This window comes from Canis lupus, chromosome 33 (genome assembly GCF_048164855.1).
Source record: "Canis lupus baileyi chromosome 33, mCanLup2.hap1, whole genome shotgun sequence".
Taxonomy (NCBI): Eukaryota; Metazoa; Chordata; class Mammalia; order Carnivora; family Canidae; genus Canis; species Canis lupus.
Genome location: NC_132870.1, coordinates 7,429,892 through 7,455,945, shown reverse-complemented (window position 1 = coordinate 7,455,945; position 26,054 = coordinate 7,429,892). Strand labels below are relative to the sequence as shown.

At 36.7% G+C, this 26,054-nt stretch overlaps 1 protein-coding gene across 1 annotated transcript in view; it reads right to left on the bottom strand.

Annotated features, from left to right (window-relative positions):
- GPAT3 (glycerol-3-phosphate acyltransferase 3) overlaps positions 1–26,054 on the bottom strand; it is a 61,825-nt gene that overhangs the window by 10,671 nt on the left and 25,100 nt on the right. The window contains exons 4-8 of the mRNA XM_072810796.1: positions 11,563–11,833; positions 8,195–8,269; positions 7,592–7,681; positions 5,398–5,491; positions 609–724 (exon numbers count right to left, since the gene is read on the bottom strand). Coding sequence (XP_072666897.1) covers positions 609–724; positions 5,398–5,491; positions 7,592–7,681; positions 8,195–8,269; positions 11,563–11,833 — 646 coding nt within the window. The remainder of the gene's footprint in view (positions 1–608; positions 725–5,397; positions 5,492–7,591; positions 7,682–8,194; positions 8,270–11,562; positions 11,834–26,054) is intronic.

Below are 26,054 nucleotides of genomic sequence, written 5' to 3'. Positions count from 1 at the left end.
AACATTAGCTCTATCTGTCTCTAGATGGATTTAAGTGATAATGGACACCCAGCAAACAATCAGCTATCTATTGACCCAGCAAATAGTTACCAATTATTTAACTTTCTTTTTTTAAAAAGATTTATTTATTTATTTATTCATGATAGACATAGAGAGAGACAGAGAGTCAGAGACACAGGCAGAGGGAGAAGCAGGCTCCATTCCGGGAGCCCGACGTGGGACTCGATACCGGGACTCCAGGATTGCGTCCTGGGCCAAAGGCAGGGGCCAAAACGCTGAGCCACCCAGGGATCCCCTTATTTAACTTTCAAGGTAGTAATTTTTAATTCTGAAAACTCAGTGACTGGACTATCCCTAGGCCACAACAATACAAACACATGGGCCTTCTAAATTCATCATATATCCCACTATGACTACAAAATTAAATTTTTTAAAAAGATTACCTAAGACAAGTGATTCAGCAGAAAAGGCTAACCACAAATAAAGCTCCATATATTTTAGGTTTAATCCTGAGTACTGCTCTGCCCTCTTTGGCAGGAGGGCCAAGATTTATGCTACTAGTAGATTTTATGCTACTCCAAAGGACACTGGGTAATGTCACTGCTTACCTCTTAGTGACCAAGTGTCGATCCTTCATTTCTGAGCGTTCAAACCAGACATGTGGACAAGCCTTGACCATAGCTCTCTGAATAATTCCCATCAACCCACCATGAACCTGGCCAACCTAAAGTATCATGAGAAAAAAAGGAAAAATGTAAAGGCACAGCTAGGCAAAGAGAGCTTTTATTTTATTTATTTATTTATTTATTTATTTATTTATTTATTTATTTATTTTAAGGAACCAGTAAGTTCCTTTTCCCCAACAAGAGAATAGATCGGCTTTCTACTGATTTAAGTTCTTTGTCTAATCAAAGGACATGAATGGCCAAATATAAGAAAAAGTATTCTTTAGTAGCATCTTTGGATTTTAAGCTGAAAATATTGCTACACTAGTTATACTCTAAAAAGTATAAGTATGTCAATTTAGTCAAGATAAGAGAAATGCAAATTAAAACTACACTGAAATTTCTCACTCATCAGACTGAAAAGACTCAAAAGCTTAACAATGCACTCTGAGCCAAGGCTGAAGAAAACAGCACTCAGGGGTTCCTCGGTACCTTTATAGGTTAAGCGTCTGACTCTTGATTTCGGCTCAGGTCACGATCTCAGGGTCATGGGATGGAGCTGGATGGGGAGCCTGCTTAAGATTCTCTCTCTCCCCCTCTCTCTGCCCAGCTCCCCCACCCTGCTGACACTCTATATCTCTCTCCAAAAAAAATAAAAAGTTAGGAAGAAAGAAAATGGCACTCTGACATTGCTTGGGAAGGGGGAGGTTATAACACCTGTAGAAGGAAATTTGGCAACATCTATCAAAACTACATAGACATTTATCCTTCAACTCAATAATTCCACTTCTAGGAATTTATCCTGAGGACATACCTCCAACAAAACAAAAATACATATGCACAAGGTTTTAATTATATATTACTTGTAATTTTGAGATATTGGAACTACCTAAATGCAAACACAAGAAATCAAATGAATAAACTATGCTACATACACACAGTAGAGTGCCAGGCAGCTGGGAAAAGAGTAAAGTTGATCTACTCTGTAAGGAATAACTTCCCAGAGATCCTGGGGTGGGGTTTTTTCCTGGTTTGGGGCTTTAAAAAAAATCTTTTTTTTTTTTTTAGTATAGTTGACACAACGTCACCCTAGTTTCAGGTGTATAACATAGCAATTGAACATCCCTATACATCAAGCTATGCTCACAACTCAGGCAATCTTAAGTAACAAGGCAAATTGCAAAAGAGCAAATATAGTATGCTACCCCTTGTGTAAAATAGAAGGAGTAATATATACATATATCTATTTCTACAAAAAGAAAAAAAATCCAAAGCAGTGAAGTTGGAAAACTAAAATGTAGGAAGGAATGGAGCAGAATGAAGAGAGGAAGTGACATTATTAAGAATTTACCTTTATTGTTTAGTTTTGATATTTAGAAGCTTCCAATAATAAATCAACAAGGGTGGAACTAGCAAACCGAAAGCAAACGGAAACAAATAAACCCAACTGCATTTCAAGCTAATAAAAGAACAACACTGAAGAAAAAAGGGGAAACCCTAACAAATGTACAAAGATGGTATTTGGCTACACACCCTCTATCTCTCTTTGAAGAGAACTGCAAAATACCTGGATTTTTTTTTTTTTTACAACAGTCATTTGTGTAGCAAAACAGTGAGGCAATTCTGAAACAAATTTAGATGTATCATAGGATTGAGAAAATAGGTAGATACGTTGGGAGCCAGGGTATTCACTATGAAAAAGGGGAGATGCAAATATGGATTGGGGGAAAGCAAGAAAGAACCTTATGTTTCTCCAATAATAAAAACAGAACTACCTTATGATCCAGCAATTCCATCTTTGAGTTATTTATCCAAGGAAAAAAGAAAACACTAACTGAAAAGATGTATGTACCCCCATGCCCACTGCAGCATTATTTACAATAGCCAAGTATGGAAATGACCTAAGTGTCTGTTGATGAGTGAGTGGATAAAGAAAACATGATATACGTGTGTACACACTTTATCAGCCATTAAAAAAGAATGGAATCCTGCCATCACAAACAATATGGTTAGGCCTTGAGACGTTATGCTAATAGGCCAGATAGAGGGAAAACAAATACTATATGATCTTACATGTGGAATCTAAAACAAACAAAAACCACCACCAAAAAACAACAAAAAACCCATACATTGAAGGCAGTTGTGAGGTTGGGAGAGGAGATGCCAAGGAGCGGGCAAAATGAATGAAAGGGGTCAAAAGGTACAACTTCTAGTTATATCATGGGAATGCGGTATACAGTATATGGACTATGGTTAATAATATTGTATTGCACATTTGAAAGTTGCTAGAGAGTAGATCTTAAAAGTTCTCATCACAAGAAAAAAATTTTATGTGTGGTGATGGATGTTAACTAGACTTACTGTGATTTTACAATGTATACAAATACTGAATTTTTGTACACCTAAAACTAATTTCAATTATACCTTAATTTTTAAAAATTTAAAAACAAATGACTTCCATATTTTCTAAAAACAGTAAACTATGAGGCATCAAATTAATAAAAATACCTAAATACAAATGAAAAAAAGAAAAACCCTATGAACTGCATGAATTGGTACAGACCCAAATTTTGAATATTATATTAATATTAGAAATAAATATTAAATATCAACATATTAACATATAAATAATTTACACACATTTTTATGTAGATAGAAAGACAGCACACAGAATGCAAATGATAAAACAAATGGAGCAAAATGCTACTAACAGGTAAATATGAATAAAGGGTATATGGATATTTATTATTGCAATCTCTCTATGACTCGAAAATATTTCTAAAATTTTTTTAAAAGTTCAAGTCTTTGTTTAGGAGGGGAAAAAGACTTTGAAAAGCCACTGAGACGGGTTCTTGAATATTCTTCACATATATATATAGTTTATGTTTAGCCAGAAGAGGCCACATGTGACCTTTGGAGGTCAGCAATAAAGTTTCCTCCCATTTCTGCCCTCTACTGCCTCTGACTTAAATCCAATTGGCGTCCAATGTCTATCCCACTGGAAACTTAGCAGTAGCTCTGCTTTTCTAAAATGTGGCTAATATTATAATTGCAGTCACCCATAATCAAAAAGCATAAAACATTCCAACAAAATTCTGACGACTCAGTCACCAATTTAACTTTTTGTTGACCAGGACACAGAATGAATATGGTCCCAGAGACACAAAATCGTGATTAGCCAAGTTGGTTAAAATGCTCAAACCTTCGCTTTCTCTTCTATAATAAAATATCAGCCTGAATCTCACTGTATTACTGTGAGTTCACATACAATGGATGTGAAAGTGCTTGTCCACATAATGCAAAGAATTATTACTACGACCAGAATGGTGCTGGGGCCTACCCAGGATTGTTAACAGAAGGGTCCTTGAGTGGGCTTTTAAACAAAATCATGACATGCTTGCATGATGCATATGTATGTCATTGTTTTTCTTTTTTTCTTTTTTTTTAAGATTTTATTTATTTATTTATTTATTTTATTTTTATTTTTATTTTTTTATGAGAGACACAGAGAGAGAGGCAGAGGGAGAAGCAGGCTTGATGTGGGACTTGATCCCAGGACCCTGGGATCACAACCTGAGCCAAGGGTAGATGGCTCAACCACTGAGGCACCCAAGTGCCCTGTCCTGTTTTTCTTAAGAAAGGCTGCATAACTATTAACTGATGCCTAACCTAAACAAGGTGAAGAACTAGCAATTCCCATAAGTCTTCTCCTAGAAATAGTTAAAGCTTCCCTGGATTCCAAATGGGCTCCATGACTTAGACAAAATAAAGTAGTAAAATGTGGTTGCCCAAGAGTTATATATATCTGAACTCATATTTTAGACAGATTAAATATCTGGCAATAAATTAGGAGTTTTTACAAAGGCCTTCAACCCCCTCAATGATTTTTTTAAATAATAAATTTATTTTTTATTGGTGTTCAATTTGCCAACATACAGCAGAATAACACCCAGTGCTCATCCCATCAAGTGTCTTCCTCAGAGCCCACCACCCAGTCACCCCCCCCCCCGCCCTCCTCCCCTTCCACCACCCCTAGTTCGTTTCCCAGAGTTAGGAGTCTTCCATGTTCTGTCTCCCTTTCTAATATTTCCTACCCATTTCTTCTCCCTTCCCCTCTATTCCAATGTGGCATATATGTTTGTCTTTCTTGCTTGATCTTCATTAAAAAGTCTGATTTTTTTTTAATTGTATATGGCTCCCTGAAGGAAGACACAACTAATTGGCTGGTAAGGGATTTGCACAGTTCTAAGGAGGAAGACTTTAACATCTCAAAGTGTTATTAAACACTGCAGGGATTTTAGAAGCAAGACAGAATCAACCTTGTAAAGTCCTATCAAGCTCAAGTATGTCTACGTTTCAGTGAGTTAACATTTTTACTACCTTTTTAAAGAAAAGATTGATCCATTAATTTATTTTTACTTTTTTGAAGATTTTTTTTTAAGTCACCTCTACCCCCAACATGGGGCTCAAACTCACAATGCCAAGATCAAGAGTTACATGTTCCACTGACTCAGCCAGGCAGGAGCTTACAATTTTTTACAACCTTAAATATAATAGCTATTTTCTTTCTTTTTCTTGCACTATGTAGTAGTGTTCATTTATATAGCTACAGTAGTAAAACCCCTTCATTTTCTAATATAAAACTCTCTAATTTGTGCCAAAATAAATTAAAAGTTTATTGAATAATCCATAAAACATGCATTTACTTGAACTGTCACTGAGCTGCTCTTACCATAGCATAGCATCCATCCGTTGTCAAGATCAAAACATCTATTGGGGAAGTATGATTGGCAACACAAATGCCTCCCTTCTGGGGTCTGTACTGCCTGCAATCACAAACAATGGTAAATAGTAAACCTGGAAAATTGTTACTAATTTGCAGAACAGCATGTATTCACCCTATTTTGCTCTAAAAAGTACATTTAAAAATCGAGTTTCAAAATATCTGGTCCCATTTTAAAAAGGTAGGCAGTATGATAGAAGTAGGGTAAGAGTATAGGGGAAGGGGCCAATAACTTGCCCTTTATATCTATTTACATTGTTTTTTGGTAATGGTCATATTTTCCTTTTATAATGAAAAAGGAAATTTAAAAATCTTAGACTGAGTTACAAAGATTCCATAACTTTAATATTATAATATTCAAATTTCACTTAACTATTTTCCTATTATTTCAATCTTCATAAGCATCCCTTTTTAGTAGTTTCACAGTGACCACAGAGTAAATTTACTATAGTTTCCTGCCTTTTATCCCCTTAAAGCAGAGGTTGGCAAACTTTTCCTATTGAGGTCCAGAAAATAAATATTTTAGATTTTGCAAGCCAGCCAATTCCTATCAAAACTACTGGACTCTGCTATTTTGTCACAAAGGCAGTCACAGACAAAACATAAATGCATGAGCATGGCTGTGTTCTAATAAAACTTTATTTACAAAAAAAAGATGGCAGGCTGTATTTGGCCTCTAGACCCATAATTTAGTTTGCCAACCTTTTCCTAGAGTTCAACCAGTATTTGAAACTAATGAAACAAAGTAGTTTTCATTGGCCCAATACAGAGAAGAACCAAATGCATAACAAATTTAGCATGCGTTCCTTAAAATTAGAAGCAATTCTATATATACTAGGTTGTGAACTCTCTATGTAATTAAAGCACCTTTTCTGTAGATAGTATTTCTTCTGATCACAGTTCTACCAAAGCATTTCTTCTACTCCTCATCCCAAAACTCACAGCTCAAAGACAAAATCTTGTAATTTTAGAAACTTTTTTAAGATTTTTTTTATTTATTTATTTATTTATTTATTTATTTATTTATTTATGAGAGACACACAGAGAGAGAGAGAGAGAGAGAGAGAGAGAGGCAAAGACACAGGCAGAGGAAGAGGGCAAGCTCCATGCAGAGAGCCTGACATGGGACTCGATCCTGAGACCCCAGTGTCACGCCTTGGGCCAAAGGCACGCGCCAAACCACTGAGCCATCCAGGCATCCCAAGATTTTATTTATTTATTTATGAGAGACACAAAGAGAGAGGCAGAAATACAGGCAGAGGGAGAAGCAGAGAGCCAGATGCAGGACTCGATCCTAGAACCCCAGGATCACACCCCAAGCTGAAGGCAGATGCTCAACTAGTGAGCCACCCAGGGATCCCTAATTTTAGAAACTTAAGGGGCATTTTATGTTGGTAACACATGGTAAAGCCACAGGAGATAATGTCTCCCTTCTACAAATGAGACAGAAAGATCCAGTCAACAAAAAAGAGAGGCTTTCTAGAACTTTTAAACCAATGAAGTTAAATGTAAAAAAAACAATAATAATAAAATTGAGTTAAAAGAAAAGTAATTCAAAAGTAATCAAAATTACTTCTATCAGCTAATAACTTCAGTTAGGTACCATTATCCTCTATGGTTGCAGGGAGGGAAGCAAAGTGTGTTCTGTCTGAAGGGTCAGTTATGAAACTTCGAAGCGGCAGGACTGAGATTAGAAACCAGACCTCAGGGCGCCTGGGTGGCTCAGTGATTGAGCATCTGCCTTTGGCTCCGGTCATGATCCCAGGGTCCCGGGGTCCCGGGATCAAGTCCCACATCAGGCTCTGCCACAAACTATCTACGGGACCCTAGACAAATCCCAGAGATTCCCCTCTTCACCTGTAAAACAGGACAATGACACCTCTCTCGTAGGATGACCTATAAGAAGCATATATGACGTGGCCTGCACACCATAAATGCTCAATTACTAAGTGTCATTACACTATTTTTACATTCCTTCTGCAAGTGGATGGCTTTTTGCAAGTTTTTCATACAAAACCATTCTAAGCAGCAGGGATGAACATACTGGCAGTACTCTGACTTCACCTGCTTTCTCCACCCACTACTGTCAGTTAGAGCCTGGATTTATGCACAGAAAGCCAGGTGGAAGCCAGTGGACACTCACTTGTTATGATAATGAATGGTGCCAGAGAGGGCTCGCACACAGATCCGACAGCATGTCAGGTGGACCAGTTCACTCAGCCAGTTTTTGAGGCTGCAAGAAAGAGAAAACATTTCATGGTGCGGTTCTGGGCACTCCTAAGAAACAATACAGTAAGAGCTTCCATGTGCTCCTTCACAGCAGCATACTGTGTTCTGAAACACAAGCACAGTTTCAACTCTTAAAGTCTCATTGAGGCATTTAGGACAAAACTTTCATGAAAAATAGATCTCACCCTACAAGACTGTCATGATAAATCCCTGACCAAGATAAGCTGGAGCTTTTTTGGTCTCAGCCTGGTAAGCTTGACCATATGGTAAGACTGTTGTTTTCCATGAGTCCCTCAGTCCATTTCCTTTCTCCTCTTCATTTCCTCTTTGAAAAACGATTTCTCACCATTTATATCAAAGTGTGATGGCAAATCAAATAAAGACTATGAATACAAAGTAAGCAAAATGTTAACAAGTGTGTGGAGGCCATAAATTTGAATCAAATATTCTTCTTGTAGACACAGCTAAGGAAAGGGACAATCCTATTTTTTGCTGAGTAGAAGGAAACATTTCCCACCTGCCATCTGGCAGCTGTCCGACCAGTGTAGTTCCTATAACCAACAAACTGATCCCAATGAAAGCCAAAGTAACCCTGAAAAAGAAAAGAAAACGTAATGCAAAAGTTAATTGCATAGTAAAAGGCAAGATATATCATCTAAAAGTTCAGAAATAATCAAACTATAAGTAAGTCATGGAATGTCTAAATATGGAATATGGTGCTGCCATTAAAAGAATTAGGTAAATCTATAGATTCTGACACAGAAGAATGGTCTTTGGTATTTTGTGAGAAAAAAAGCAAAATAAGTTTCAAAATAATATGTAGAGTATGATACCATTTTCAAAATAACCATAAGCATATATTAGTTGAACATCAAGCATATAACTAGTTTATAGATGCTTAAAGAAGGTCTGGGAATTTATTCACGAAACTACCAAATTCAATCTATGTAATCGTCAAAGGATTAAGCGAGCTAGTGAAAAGAATAAATCAAAAGTCTTGCCCTTTTGCTCTTTTGAATTATTTTTAATGAATATATATTAAATATACTCATATTAGCTTCTTGTATAATATAAGAAACTCCTTTATGTTCTATAAAGGAGTCATGTCAGGTTGAAAATATCTTATTTTCTTCAGTATACATTGGTGGGCATTGTATGATTGTAAATATCTTCCAAAGGTCTAAAAATTACTTGTTTTTCTGAGTTTTTTAATGATGGGAGAGAGGTACAATTCAAACTTTTCTCAAAGGAATTTAAAATTTATAGCAAATAGCAAGAAAGGCTCTTGCATAATAAGAACACCAAGTTATACCACCATATAGAAATCCTTTCTACATGCAAATCTGTTGTCCCCTTAGTATATTCACAGTAACTCACAAGTTAGTAACAAGGTCACTGACAATACCTTTAATCTCCACATAGACACTTTCTCATTTTTGAAAGGTGCTTATAACATTCTTTCTAATCACTTCAAAAAGAATATAGTCATTTTCAGAAATGTAAGTAGAATCACACAATAAGATAAAATTGAGATTTAAAGTCTTTCAGAATAAATGGGGCTTCCTTCTAAATGCATTGTTAAGGTGTTAAACCTCATTAAAGTCCTTAAAAAAAACTTGTTGAAGTCTTGGTATAAGACCTTTTGACAGAACAATTGAAGGCTAGATTTAGTTTTCTTTCGGTGCCATATTTTCATACCAACCACTGATGCGATAGATAAATCATCAGTTATGCAAAAGTTTTAAAATAACATTTTGCTATCTTGCCCTACTGGGAATCATTTGTTCCTACACATGAAACCAGAAGGGGTTACATTTGAACATGTTTAACAACTAGGTTCAAAATTCTTGAAAGGTTTTATTTACAAGATTAATAGGCAAAAAATTCTGGTTTCCAGTTTAGTGAGACAACATGAGAATTTTCATAGATGTCACAAGTTTTCAGCCACAATCTGTGTTTTTTAAGAGTTTTACTGAGATACAATTTACCTATCATGCAATTTACCCATTTATAAAGTAGTCAATGGTTTTCTGCATATTCACAGAGTTGTGCTACCATCAATACCATTGATTTTAGCATGATCTGCTTTTTGAGTGTTCACTTTGGAGCAACAGCTCATCTTCTAAAGCATTTACACAGTAATTCTTTCACAGTGAAGAGGATGTACTAAGTATAGGAGTCTCAATTCTGACATTTCCTTATTCTTCTTGGGTGCTTACGCTACTGGATTATCCTACATCTGTGGTTTCTTTGTAAGAATCTTCTGTTACTTCTTGAGTCTGTGAGCATTAGTTTAGTCTAAGTAGATAATGGAATCCTAACACCATTTACTGGCCCCCACAGTGGAAGAAAGCTAACCAACAAATGAGGGCATCTCAAATACCTGGACCTGCAAAATACTCTAGTTTGAGGTGGCTTTGAATACAGTGCCTGACTCGTGGACAAGTGCACGTGTATAATCTCTATAGTCAATCTTATTGAAGGTTCATTTCTTTTTAAGAATAAAAATAGAATAAATGGAAGCCCTAATTATAAATAGACAAAAAAAATAAAGAGACTAGACATGTCTAATAAATAAAAGCTCAAATATTTCCTTCGTGCATACTAGTGGATACTTTTGCACATGCTCAGAGTACATGAACCCCCAGTTGAGAACACTGGTTTAGGGTTCAAGCAAAATTATATGCGAAACACTGAATTTCACTTTGATATCACAGTTGAAATGATTCCCAAAAGACATCCCATGCCCCAACTCGCAAATCAGCAATATGGGTCAAAACACACACACACACACACACACACACACACACACACACACACAGTTTAGAAATGTGCCTTTGCCTCTACTTAAGCAATCTCTTCACTTGTAATAAACCTAAATGAGGCAAGAATAGGTCACCCTAGGGATGGTTGAACGGTTTCAAGTCATGTGCCAATTTAAGGTGGCTGATAGCAACTGCCCAGAAAGCTCTACTGAGGGGATGCCAAGGTTCTGCCAAGGGAAATAAACAAGATAATCAATGGCAATATTGTGACTGATACACATGCCTACTACCTGCCATTACCATGCTAGGCACACCTTACTCCCTCATGCTTCATCCCATTGCCCAGCGTCACCTCTGCTACTCTTATGTTCCCCACTATGTTTCTAATAAACTGGACTTGAAAGTACCTCCTCATTAGGCAGAATCAGAAGAGGACACAGATGGCAAACTTTAAATAAGAAAAGTTCATCATAATGGAACTAGATGGAACAAATTCAGTCCCGTGAATGGCTCCCTGCCATGTGGTAACCATTCTCAGGAATTTTTTCTCTCCTGTGCAACTATGAACTGCTACAGACCAGCAAAGAATGGCAGTTACAGCTTGGCTGACACTTTGGTGAATGCAAAACTATAAATCCTCTCTTCTTTTTCCTAACTTACCTTTTCTACTATCCTCAAATTATCTTTTTTAAAGATGTTATTTATTTATTTGATACAGAGCAAGCAAGCATGGGCAGGGGGAGGGGCAGAGGGAGAGGGAGAAGCACCGACTAGGCAGGGAATCTAATGCAGAGCTCGATCCCAGGACCTGAGTGGAAGGCAGGTGCCCAAATGACTAAGCCACACAGGTGCCCCTATCCCTAAATTATTTATGACTGAAAGAACAACATGGATCCAGATTGATATATATTAGACTCTTAATACACATCTTCATTTGGGGAAAATATGAAAGAAGAATAGATACTTCACATGTTCCTGTGGAGGTCACATTTGGTGGTATTTTGCAGGTGGTTGGAAAGAGTGAGACTAGTGCCATAATACTCTCATGAGAACATTACATACATGACTTAAAAAGAAAGCTGAACCAATTATACCATCAATTACTAGGCAGGAGACATACCTCAGGGGCAGAAGGACACAGTAGCGTACTATGACGCCCAGTACCCACACCATGGTGAGCCGCAGACTGATGTACTGGAAATTTATATTGGTTCTTGTGAGGAGATTCCATGACACTAGCTCCTCTGAGGAGAACCTCTGGGTCACTTCATCTTCTACAATGGCTTCCAAGCCCTTCTTGGAGAAATAAAACACATCAGAGAGCTCAAAGTCCCTTCCTCGCAGACCAGAGAGCCCTTTCTCCATGGGTGACTCATCTCTTTGGATAATACCTTAAAAGAAAGCATCAGGACATGAGAAAATGCTATAGGACACAAGAACTGACCAATGGGGCAATTTTGTGCAGAAGACAAGTCAACAAATTTAATGGGTTATATGAAGCCGACTTCAAAAATAAAAGACAAACAATTGCAGTGGGAAAAGAGGTGAAATCACTCAGTCTGCATAAAATGGCTTCTATCCAATGACTTTAATTCATTAGAAAGAAATGCGGTCCTGACCCTTTTCTTGTTGCATTTCCTCTCTTCACACCATTAGTGAAAAAGAAGTTACAGAACAAACTCTCTGCAAGTATAGATCTAGATTGTGTGAAAATAAAACCTTCTGTTTTTCCCTGACAAAAACCATAAAGCCAAAAGCAAGCAAAATGGCAAAAGGTATTTACTGCAAATGGCAAAAGGCTGATATTTTTAATATGTAAAAATGATTTAATGAGAAAATCAGTCTCAAGGTCATGAACTGAATTCATAGAAACACTAATAGTTAATATACCAAAACCTTTCACTAGTAATCAAAGAAATGTGAATTAGACAAAGATTGGCCAGTTTACATCATCAAATCAGCAACATTTTTAATGATAAAGTTCAATGACAGAAATAAGTTATTTTCATACTCAATGTGTATGAGTGTGGAACTAAAACTAGTAGTCAAAGTTTGTCAAAATCCCTTTGGCATGAAGAGGCTAAGAATCGGTTTGCTGATGATTCAATAATTCCAATTTTAGGAAACTATCATAAGAAAATAATCAGAAATGTAGGCAAGAGTGTTCACTGTAGCATTTCCCATTATAATGAATCCAGATAACAAGATACAATGCATCTAATAGATACTGTAATTAATAAATACCTTACTGTTAAGTGAAAAAAGGCAGGATTTAAAACTAGTTTTAACTTTATGAAATATATATACATAGAAAAAATGTCAAGAAGGCCACATTAAGTGGTTATCTCTGGGCAATACAATTAGATGTTCCTCTTTATGCTGTTACTTCTTTCCTATAAAGAAAATAATTCAAGGATTTTTAACATAGCATAAATTTTATAAATTGAAAAAAATGGCCACTGCCACCCAGTTCTGACTACTAAATAAGGATCACAGATGAGAAGATCTTCAAATAAAGAGTAGCTGCATACACAATGACATAACTATCCAATTGTCCCCCTGGGGTGTGTCGCAAAGGAATTTACTTCCTAAATTAGAAAAGTCTTTTCTTTTGGGAGATTAAGATATTAAATTCCCTAAAAGAAGATCCCCTTTGATTTTTCACTTGCCAGTTTACTTGGAAATCAATGAGAATGGAGAGGGCTATGTTACCCATCCTCTGGAGAACATACATGTACGTGCATCCATAGAAGCTTTAAAAAGGAATGGCAGCATAATGAATGCACTGGAGTAGAAAGTAAAGAGGACCTGGAATTCAAAGTCAAGTTCTGCTTAGGAAAACCACCAGCTGTGGGGCTCCAGGGTGGCTCAGTCGGTTAATTGTCTGCCTTCCAAGCCCCACATTGGGCTCTATGCTCAGCAAGTCTGCTTCTCCATCTCCCCTCACTTATGTTCCCTTTCTCTCAAATAAATAAATAAATAAAATCTTAAAAAAAAAAAAAAAAAGGATAAACGCCAGCTCTATCACTTACCACTAGATAAGTCACCTAACTTGGTGTCCTCCTTTATGAAATAGGAGGTGAAAAAAGTTTTAGTTTTTTTATCAGGCTAAAGTTTCATGATTTTACTTTTGGGTTTTGTGGGTAGTTTTTGTTTGTTTGTTTTTACCAACATGCAAATCCAATATCTTATCACCTTAAGAATTAGAGCAGTAAAATAAGCTCCTGGGTGATTAGATTATCTTTTCCCATCATCAAGTCTAAGTGGTTTAACCTTTTCTCACCCTCTCTGAAAAGTATTTGATTCCTATGAGAGGATGAACCAAGACAGTGTCACTACTGAATTACCCTCTTGCTCTGTGGATGCTGCAATATCTCAGAGCAGGTTACTCAATCCAAGTACTTGCCAATACTCAGCAGTGCAAGAGTTTCATTATTTAGCAATGTGTAGGGTTTTGTGGGGTTTTTTAAGTCTAGAAGGGGAGGGAAGAACAAGTTATTCAGCCAATCTCAGAATGAAACACATTGGAGACAGAGGATAGCCCTTCTAAAAATAACCTTTTGCGGAGGGGTAAGAGATAAGAATGCAAGTTCAAGTTGCCTCATTATTTAACTGAGCCAAAGAGAAGAGATCTGTAAACAGGGGCCAGGCCTCAGCCCCTACCCACTTGATGTGCAATATTCTCTATGCTCCCTGACCTACTTAATTCTGTGTAACTCACCTAAAAATGATTCAATTTTATATTTTTGTTAAGCCTCTTTCAAAGATATGTGGGTGACTGCAATACACCTAATTGACAAAGGATTAATTTCCAGAATATATTAAGACATACAAAAAAGACAAGAAGAAAAGGTAAATATAAATATATATATATATAAATACATATATATGGTAAACAATTCATAAAAAGAGTAAGCTTTAATGATTACACATTTTAAAAGATGTTCAACTTCACCATAAGCAGAAAAACACAAAGAAAAACAAGTCTTTATGTCTTATACACATAAAGACTGATGCAAATTTTAAATCGAGTAGAATAAAAAAAATAAAAATAATAATAAATCGAGTAGAATCAAGTGTTGGTGAAAATTTGGACAATTGGAATGTAATTAGTATAACCATACTGGGAAACAATTCGGTACCAACTAGTAAATTTAAAGATATTCATAGCCAGAGACCCAGCAATTCTACTTCCAGGTATAACTCAGGAAGACTTTCGTTTAATAATTTCAAATATGCAGAAAAGTCGCAATGATAGTTCACTTTACCCAGATTCATGAATTGCCAACACTTTGTCACATTTGCTTTATTGTTCTATCCCTACATGTATGAAATGTACTTTTTTTCTGAACCACTTGAGAATAAATTGCAGACATCATGCCCTTTACCTCTAAATATTTCAGCATTGATTTCCTCAAGACACGAAGTTTTATTTATTAAATAACAATAAAATTGTCAAAATCATGAAAGTGGACCTTACTGCAAAACTAGTATCGAATGTACAGACCTTATTCAAATTTTCACAATCATTCTTCATATCATTTTTTGCTTCACATCCTTTTTTTCTGGCCCAGGATCCAACCAAGGATCATTATATTTATATGTCATCTCTATAATCCCCTTATTATATGAAAAAGTTTCTCAGCCTTTCTTTGTTTTTTAAGACATTGTCATTTTTTAAATTTTTATTTATTTATGATAGTCACAGAGAGAGAGAGAGAGAGAGAGGCAGACACAGGCAGAGGGAGAAGCAGGCTCCATGCACCGGGAGCCCGACGTGGGATTCGATCCCAGGTCTCCAGGATCGCGCCCTGGGCCAAAGGCAGGCGCTAAACCGCTGCGCCACCCAGGGATCCCGACATTGGCATTTTTTAAGAGTACAAGCCATCTATTTTATAGGATGGCTCTTAATTTGGGTTAATCTGATGTCTCCTCATGATTAGATGCAGGTTGTACACTTTGGGCAGGAATACTACGTAAATGATGTATCCTTTTCGGTGCATCACATTGGGAACATGTGATCTGTTTGTTCCATGATTGGTGACATTTAACTTTGATCGCTTGGTTTAGGGTAGTCAGTTATTACCAAATTTATACTGCAAAGTTACTTTTTTTCTCTTTTTGATTAGTAAGTGGAGAATTATTATCTATAAGTATCTATAAAGGAGAGATACTTTGAAACAACAGAAATATCCTGCTCCTCAAACCTTCACCCAGTGGTATTAACAGCTTTTTTTTTTTTAAGATTTTATTTATTTATTCATGACAGACAGAGAGAGGCAGAGACACAGGCAGAGGGAGAAGCAGGCTCCATGCAGGGAACCCGACGTGGGACTTGATCTCCGGTCTCCAGGATCAGGCCCCGAGCCTAAGGCGGTGCTAAACCACTGAGCCACCCGGGCTGCCCGGTATTAACAGCTTTGATGGTTCTTGCCTGAATAAATAGGCAGTATGTGTCTTTTTTTTCTTTAAGATTTTATGTATGTATGTATGTATGTATGTATTTATTTATTTATTTGAGATAGAGAGAGTAGGAGCAAGGGAGAGCAGCAGAGGCAGAGGAAGAAGCAGGCTCCCCACTCAGCAGAGAATTGGATGTGGGGCTGGATCCCAGGATCCCCAGATCATGACCTGAGCCGAAAGCAGACACTTAACTGACTGAGCCAGCCAGGCCCCTCACTATGTATCTTTTAAAATGGTATTTTCTCACTTCTTCCACATTTATTATTTCCATTTCACCTTAAAAAAAAAAGAACTTTTCAATTATACTCTACAGATTCCTATAAAATTGTGCAGAAGTAGACATATATAAAAACATTTTGCCACATTGTTTGCAATAGCAATCTAGAGGTACATTAGAGGGCTCCTGGGTGGCTCAGTTGGTGGAGAGCTTGCCTTTGGCTCAAGTCATGATCTCAGGGCCCTGGGATTGAGCCCTGCGTTGGGCTCCCTGCTCAGTGGGGAGCCTGTTTCTCCCTCTCTCTCTGCTGCTCTCTCTTGTGTTCTTTGGTTCTCTCTATCCTTCTGTCAAAAATAAATAAATAAAATATTTTTTTAAGATTTTATTTATTTATTTATTCATGAGAGACAGACAGAGAGAGAGAGAAGCAGAAACACAGGCAGAGGAAGAAGCAGGCTCCATGCAGGGAGCCTGACATAGGACTTGATCCCGTGTCTCCAGGATAAGGCCCTGGGCTGAAGGTGGCGCTAAACCACTGAGCCACCCGGGCTGCCCATAAAATCTTTTTTTAAATAAATAAATAAATAAATAAATAAATAAATAAATAAATATGCATTAGATAGATGGATATATAGCAATATATACAAATATCAAAGCTTTATGTTGTAAACTTAAAAATAATATTTTGTATTAATTATATCAGTAAAACAAATAATAGAGGAAAACTCATATAAAATAATAAAATAATAAAAGGAAGCTCATATAAAAAAAGGTGGGTACATACAGTGTATACTGTATAAGAGCTAAAAGAAATTATCAATTAAAAGAATTAATTACCAACTTAGATAATTAAAAACATCAACATGAACAAACAACTCAGAATGACAGGTGGAAGGTGATATTTTTATAGAGTTTAAATAATGCAAAACAGTAAATACCACGTATTGTTTAAAAATACACATATGTATAGGGAGAGTATGAAAATATGCATAAAAATAATAAACATGAAAATCAAAGTAGTAGTATCAGGGGTTGACAAGGTAATGGAATCAGGAAGGCATACACAGTAGAATTTGTTTGTATAAAGTTTTATTTATTAAACTCAGTAGTAGCTACACATGTGCTATAACAACAGCAACAAAAAAGTTACATGGAACTGACAATTGTTCCTAAGATGAAAATCTATATTGTAAAAGAGCAAGTACCAGCTTAGAAGCTCTTTAATAAGGCAAACAATCTAAATATGGGTATTATTATAAAATTAGATGTCAAAAGAAGTACTGAATTTATCATATTACTTCCTTCCTAAATTATACTGACTATTGAGGGTCAGAATTACTGATTCAATTTACCCTAAGCATACCTTCTAAAAGAAAGACAAATTTAATTCAGTCTACATACAGGGCACACTATGTATCAGGCATCAAAGTACAGATTAGAAGGAAAAAGAGGAAATACTTCTTTTGGCACCAAGAAATGTTCATAAGTAGACTAAAGTCTTCCAAATCTAGATATAGACATATCAGATTTAACTAGCACAGACACAATTTTGATATTAGTTTTTATTGTCATTATGGAAACCTAGTTTTATAACTAACAAGTCAGTACTGTTCCTTTAGAGCAACCTACATTTCTTAAATTGATAAAACCCTGACTTCCTTTTGTTTCATAAGTCAGCTTCAAAATAGTAAAGCCATAAACATTTGAACTTTGTCCTCATACCAAATGCTCTGGCAAACCTGACAAGGCCGATGCTTGGATGAAGATAAAATGAGAAAAACTATCTCTTTCTAATATGAGAGATTAGTTGCACAAGCTGCCCTGTGCCCTATGCCGTTAGCAAGGCATGGTACATAAATAATACCAGCTATGAAAAGCCTGTTAAAAGAAATGGACCTGAAGTTAAAACCATTTCAATTATAATTAACTCTAAATTAGCTAAGTGAACTCTTGGAATGACTGCCCATTTATAAATCACAGTAGTTTTGCCATCCTCCAGATGTAAAGCATGTTTTCTAGGTCAGCAGTTAGGGAAAATTAGAGTCCACTACAGACCAAAGCGTATACAATAGGCTTTATAAAGAGGAGCTGATCCTTAATCTGCCAATGGGCTATAATCCAAAAGTTAGAAGCTCAGAGTTCAAACACACTCTCTCTTGGAAACTCTGGGTGATAATTCTTTTAGAATTATCTGTTTCAGCTAGAATCCTATCCAGTCATAAGCCCAACTAACCCAAAAACATAGGTGATCATACAGTAGTAGCACATGAAATAGAAATCTCCATTAGCACTGTTTCTACCAGAAATTTTTAAATTAAATCTGGTTTGGAATTAACAAATATACACTCCTTTGCCCTGTAGTGACTTAGAGGAGATACAGGAATTTTCAGGGGGTACTGGTAACATTCTATTTCTTGATCTAAATGAGAGATACATTAGTTAAGTTCACTTCGGGAAAATCATTAAGTTGTACATTTTTAGTTTTACGCTCTTGCCTGTGTGTGTTACATTTCAATTTTTTAAAAAATTTACTTGTGATCTGTTGTCCAACATTGTTTATAGTTAACATTGTATTAACCACTTAAAAATTTGTTAAAAGGATAAATCTCATGTTCAGTGTTCTTACCACAATTAAAAAAAAAAAAAAAAAGAACCAGAGGCAGTATCTGTGAATCCAGTTTCAGTGATTAATCCACTACAAGATTAAATTAATCCTACCTTCATTATCAAAAAAAAAGAAAGTTCATATCCCCTTAAACAAGTGGGCTGGGAGGAGTTTACCTGTCTGGGCACCAACCACTGGAAGCGAAGTTCTTTTCCTGGTATGAGGAGCTCCTCTGAGGGGCTCTCGTCCTTGGCAAAAAAGCCAGGCCTACATTCTACCCCTACCATGCCCCAATATCCTTCTTGGCCCATCAATGTGATTAAAGAGGCCAAGGCCAAGTAATTGTAAATATTAACTGCACTTGGTTGAGGTGGGAGTGGGGTGAACCACTGATGCCGGTTTTAAAGAACAGAAATATTCATGTCAAGTTTGTGGGAAACAAGACCCATATTCAAGCAATCACTTAGATGTAATTAAAGACTGAAAAGTCTTTACTGTTCTCACAACTAAGGGCATAGGGCAGATCCCTCAGACCACCAGACTCTGTCCTCATTCTTCTCCATCAATCATCACACATATTAATACACAGTCACCTAACTGCACAGGCTTCCAGTCCTCTTTTTATCACCTTTTTTTCAACAACGCATCAACTACACAGTCACTTAACTGCACAGGCTTCCAGTCCTCAGTTTATCACCTTTTTTCACAAAAATTTAGCTGTAACACCACAAGGCTAAGCTCTAGATATACTATGTGAAAAAAAATTCCTGGGCCATTAGTCAAGTCATAATTTCTAGCACATAAATTAGCTGATCTGACTATGCTTATTTCACAGAGGTTTTCTGTGTGTGTTCCTGATTAACACTACTTTCCTTCCTAAGTACTTTTTAAAAATCCAATTTATTGTTATTAGTTAAATGTAACAATGATGTCAGGGTTATGTTTTTTAAAAAGTCAATTTTTTGAGATGTATACACTGAGGCGCTTGATGGTAAAATGGCATACTATCAAGGATTAGTCTTTCAAAGCTTCTGTAAAAAGACACACATTAAGGTGAGAATATGGTGTTTCTGATCACTCATCTCTAATCTCTCATTTACTACATTGCTCACATACTCCATCTGTAATTAAAATGTTAATTAGAAACTACTTCCACAGGGCAGCCCGGGTGGCTCAGCAGTTTGGGGCTGCCTTTGATCCAGAGTGTGATCCTGGAGACCCCGGATAGGGTCCCGCGTTGGGCTCCCTGCGTGGATCCTGCTTCTCCCTCTGCCTGTGTTTCTGCCTCTCTCTCTGTGTGTCTCTCATGAGTAAATAAATAAAATCTTTAAAAAAACAAAACAAAACAAAACTACTTCCACAAAGGAAAAACGGAAAAAGAAAAAGAGATGATGTAAATTCTTGTTGAATTTGGGTGAAGGGTATAAAGAGATTAATTGTACTATTTACATCTTTAAAATGAATACTGTATTTTTAAAAAATCTATTTTAGAAACTTATTTGAAAAGTAGGGATGCCTGGGTAGCTCAGTGGTTGAGCATCTGCTGTCGGCTCAGGGGGAAGTCCCAGAGTCTGGGGATTGAGTCCCACATCAGGCTCCCCTAGAGGATCCTGCTTCTCCCTCTGCCTATGTTTCTGCTTCTCTTTCTGTGTGTCTCATGAATAAATAATTTTTTTAAAAAAAGAAAAGTAAATTTAAGGGCACCTGGGTGACTCAATCAGTTAAGCATCTGCCTTCAACTTAGGTCATGATCCCAAGGTCCTGGGGATCAAGCCCCACCTTGGGCTCCTTGCTTAGTGAGGAGTCTGCTTCTCCCTCCCCCTGCTCTTGTGCTCTCACTCACTCATTTTCTTTCTCTCTCTCAAACAAATAAAATCTTTAAAAAAAAAAAGTTGATTTAACTGGAAGTCAATTTCCTCATCTAAATCAAAAATATTCATTCATTTAGTGGGTCAGTCAGCCACTATAGAGAGAGGGCCAGACACTAAATATAAAGGAAAAGGAAAAGGAGCTAAACTGACTCAACAGCTCTTAAGCACGGCTGCACATCAAAAGTATCTTTGGAACCTACAAAAATACAGATGTCAGGGTCCAATCCCAGACCCACTAAGCTAAAATGTCAACTACATTTTTAAAAATATACACGAATGGATAAAAAAACTATAAGGAAATACATCAAAATATTAGTTCTTAAGCATAGAGTAGTTTCAAGAAGATAAGCACAATGCTTTTTCCCTGTAGTTATACACGTAATTTCAAAAACACTTTTAACCTAAAGACACTCAGAAAAAAAAAATAGGTCTTTTCTGTGTAACAAGATTTCATGGGGTGAGTTTTAATGTTCTTATTTATACATGTAGAATGTCTAATTTTTCAGTCAAGTACATGTATTATTTTACATAGTGAAAGAAAAGCACTTAAGGTGCCATTTTTTAAAAACCGAAATGAGATACTACTACATATCCACCAAAATGACCATAATGGGAAAGGCCCAAAATGCCAAATGTTGAAGAAACTATGGAGCAGCTGGATGGAACTCACACATCACGCTGAGTGTACAACCATCCTGGAATACCAGTCAGCAGTTTCTAACACAGGTAAGTAGACACTCACTTACCCTATGACTTTCAATTCCTCTTGAGGTATGTACTCTAGCAAAATAAGCAAATAGGTTCACAAAAATGTTCAAAGCAGCTTTATTCCTAATGGCTAAAACTGAAAACAACCCAAATGTCAATCAACATAATAACAAATAAGGACTCCTGGGTGGCTCAGTGGTTAAGCATCTGCCTTTGGCTCAGGTAGTGATCCCAGGGTCCTGGGATCAAGTCCTGCATTGGGTTCCTCACAGGAGCCTGCTTCTCCCTCTGCCTATGTCTCTGCCTTTCTCTCTGTGTCTCTCATGAATAAATAAATAAAATCATTTAAAAAACATAACTGTGAATAAACAAATTATGTATTTGAATAAGGAAATTCCAAAGCAATTAAGCAATTAAAAAAATTCACTGAGTCATGCAACAACATGGAAAAATCTCATAAATACAATACTTTGTAGAAAAATAGGTACAAAAGAGCACATACTATATGATTCCATTCATGTGAGTTTCAAAAATAGGAAAAATTAATGGATGACAGAAATCAGAAAAGAGGTTACAATAGGGATTGAGGGGTAAGCACTACATACGGGCAGGGGCTTCAGAGAGCTTTTGAGATGTGGGGTATGCTTTATAGAGGGACTATCACAGGTTCTTCGATAGGTCTATAAATACCCAAAACTTCATCTAGCGGAACACTTGATATTTGTGCCTTTTAATATATGTTAATTGTGCCTCCGTTGTTTAAAAATGTAAGAGTTTCCACAATTTGTAGCTATAATCCCAGTTAGAGGCTCTAGGAAATCATACCTTTTTCCATAAATATTTTTAAATTTCCCATTCTAAACTAGAAGACAACAGACATTTATTGAATGTTTTCTGATGGCAGACTATGGCTGAACCTTTGACACCTACACTTACACAATCCCCATAATCCTATGATGTTTATCACCCATATTTTACAGATGATGAAACCAAGGCTTGGTGAGGGTGAGGTACTTGCCTGAGGCCACAAGACAACAAGGAAGAGAACCAGGATTTGAAGCCAACTCTGTGACTCCAAAACTAATTGCTTCCTCAGATCCTAAAGCTTCAATTTGCACATCCTCTGTCCAACACCTGCTTTTTTGACAAGCCCCAAATATGTAAGACCTTTCCCATCGACTCCACGTCACCCCCAGTTCACCTTGCTAAGTAGAAAGCCCTGAGTAACAATCCTTACTAGTGTCTCTCCTGCCTTTGAGGGAAGGAATGGAATTTTGATGCAGGCCTCCATTAATCTGGATATGCAGTTGTCGCTAATTGACTCACACTTATTCATCCTTCCCAGATAATTGTAAAGCAAGCCACCTTTAAAAAAAAAAAAAAACCAGGGCAGGACTCTTTCAGAGCCAGGAACACATCTGATGAGGTCTCTGTGCCTTCCCATGATAAGCCGAACAAAAAACAGCCCCTGGGCAGTGGCCCACTCGATGCTCCTCCCCCAGTTCTGTAGTTCAGCCAGGTCCAAGTTGTTGGAGGAGCCTGTCCTATCTGATTATGACTCTGTGACTTCTATAACTAACAGTCCCAATAGCCAGTTATACCCTCACCCATGACTCTAGGTTTGACTTCAAGGTCGCTGAGCCAAAGATAGATTGACCAAGAAGCCAATAAGGTTCATCTTCAATCTCCTCACCTTGCACGGCTCTTTTTAAGGTCCCACACCTAATTTTGTACATTCTTTAGGTATTACCTAAAGAGGATCTCCAAATAGTATAAGCTTCAGGTGCCCACGAAACTTGCCTGTGCCCTGACCTCTTAGTCGTATTGTCATTTTGTTGCTACAAGCAGCAAGATCTGTGGTAAACCATTCACCTTGCCAAGTAAATTGATTTAGAAGGAGAAATACTTAAGATGAGAGAACTCAGTTATTACTAATAAATATTAGAACATCGAGAATTCAGACACACATTAACACCTTTCTGCATACTTCCACCTATTATTGATAGCATATTATCTATATGATGATCAAATCAGCAATATACTTCTTAGAGGGGTTGCTGTTGGCTAGGTCGTCATTTGGTTGTTGTTTTAAGGTCTGAAGTTTCTCTTATTTTGAAAGTGGAGACATTGAAGAGAAAAACGAACCAAAAAAATGCGAATACAAGCAAAATGAAAAAAATAAAAATACCTCACTACATAAAAATTTCTTATGTGTCCCTGTAGCAGCAAAACTGTTTTAGAAAAACTTTAGATTATTATATGCCATGTAACAGGTCCAGACAAAGAAAAGGGAGCAATATTAGCACATCTATCATGACCTGAGCATATCTGAAATGTGCTCAAAATAAATGCTGTCTTAGCATTTCCTTTGGTTTCCTAAGAGGTACTCCATCATGATGGCCTCATTTCGAAAAAAAGCATTCGTTATGAAACTACTCATGCTCTCCCCTGGTAATGTTTCCCCAGTTGGCACATTTAAGAGTGACATTCAACTTTTTATTTCATTTTAATTTTTTTCATAAAAAGGATAAAGTTTATTTTAAGCACCTATATATCCCACCAATTAATCCAATTAAGAAAAGTAAAATAGGGGCAGAGGAGAAACCCACATGTAATATAAAATAATAATTTACAAAGGAGAATAACATAAACAGAAAATTATAAAAATCATAAGAAACAAAAAAAATCATAAGAAACAACTTTGCACAAAGTTCTACACAAATGACTTTAATAAAAACCTGGGCAAAATGAATAGTTTTCTAAACAATAACAACAACAACAAAACCCAAACCCTTGCTAATACACCAAGAGATGAATGCTCTAAAAAGAATCATTTGTACAAATGAAATAATGTGTGGGGAGTAAAAAAAACTTTACCTACCCCCCCAATAAGCACCAGACCCATACTGTTTTACTAGAAATTCTACCAAATATTTAAATCTAAGAAGGAAGGGAGGAAGGGAGGAAGGGAAGGAGGAAGTAAGTAGGTAGCTAATACACTGATCTCAAGGATCAATTGCAAGAAGCCTAACCTCAACTTTGGCAGTTTTCAGCACCACATTATGACCAGGTAATGTTTAGTGCATAAATGCAAAGGTGACTCAAATATGAAGCTATTAATGAAATTCACCATAACACACCTAAGGAGAAAAAATATATTCATCACCAAAGATGCTGCAGAAAGCAGCATGAAAATTTCTACTTTCATTCTTGATTTAAAATAACAAGAATCAACAAGTACTTAACCTAAGATGGAGAGCCGGATCAAAACCAGCATGGTGTTTACTGGAAAGACACTGAAGGCACTACAGCCTGTCACCAACCAGAATGGCAACTAGCATCACTGCTATTCTGCACTGGACCAGAGTAGCAGCCAACACAATTAGACAAGTGAAAGAAATAAAGTATAAACTGGAAAAGAAATAAAACATAAAGTTGGCTAAGAAATTATTAAACCATCAATATTTGAAGTTAAAATAATTACTTCCCTGGGGGGGAAAAAAAAGAAATAAGAAATCTGAAAACCTACATACACTGTGAAAATTCTTACTTTTATAACCTTTGTCCCTACTAAAATCAAAAACTCTCCAGCACTGAATAACACACTGGACCAGATGGTCTTAACAGACATAGAACATTTCATCTTAAATCAGCAGAATACACATTCTTTTCAAATGCACATGGAGGGATTCCTGGGTGGCGCGGTTTGGCGCCTGCCTTTGGCCCAGGGTGCGATCCTGGAGACCCGGGATCGAATCCCACGTCGGGCTCCCGGTGCATGGAGCCTGCTTCTCCCTCTGCCTGTGTCTCTGCCTCTCTGTGTGTGTGTGTGTGTGTGTGTGTGTGACTATCATAAATAAATAAAAATTTTTTAAAAAAATCAAATGCACATGGAACATTCTCCAGAACAATCACATACCGGGTCACAAATCAGGTCTCAACAAGTACCAAAAGACTGAGATCATACCTTGCATATTTTCTAACCACAGCACTATGAAACTAGAAGTCAATGCAAGAAAAAATTTGGAAAGACCCTAAATACATGGAGGTTAAAGAACATCCTACTAAAGAATGAATGCGTCAACCAGAAAATTAAAGAAGAAATTAAAAATTCATGGAAGCAAATGAAAATGAAAACATGACAGTTCAGAACCATTGGGATGCAGCAAGGGCGGTCCTAAGAGGGAAGTATATAGCAATTCAGGCATTCCTCAAGAAGCAAGAAAAATCTCAAATACACAACCTTACCTTACACATATAGGAGCTAGAAAAAGAACAACAAATGAAGTCTAAAGCCAACAGAAGTAGGGAAGTAATAAAGATTAAAGCATAAAAAGCAATAGAACAGATCGATGAAACCAGGAGCTGGTTCTTTGAAAAAATTAATAAAATTGATAAACCCCTAGCCAGACTAATCAAACAGAAAAGAGAAAAGATCTAAATAAATAAAACCACAAACAAGAGAGAGAAATAACAACAGATACCACAGAAATACAAAAATGAACTATTGAGACTTCATCAAGATAAAAAGCTTCTGCACAGCAAAAGAAACAATCAACAAAACTAAAAGGTAGCCTCAGGAATGGGAGAAGATATTTGCAAATGACATATCTGGTAAAGGATTAATCTCCAAAATCTATACAAAACTTATCAAACTCAGCACCCAAAAAACAAATAATCCAGTTAAAAAATGGGCAGAAGACATAAATATTTTTCCAAAGACATCCAGATGGCCAACAGACACATGA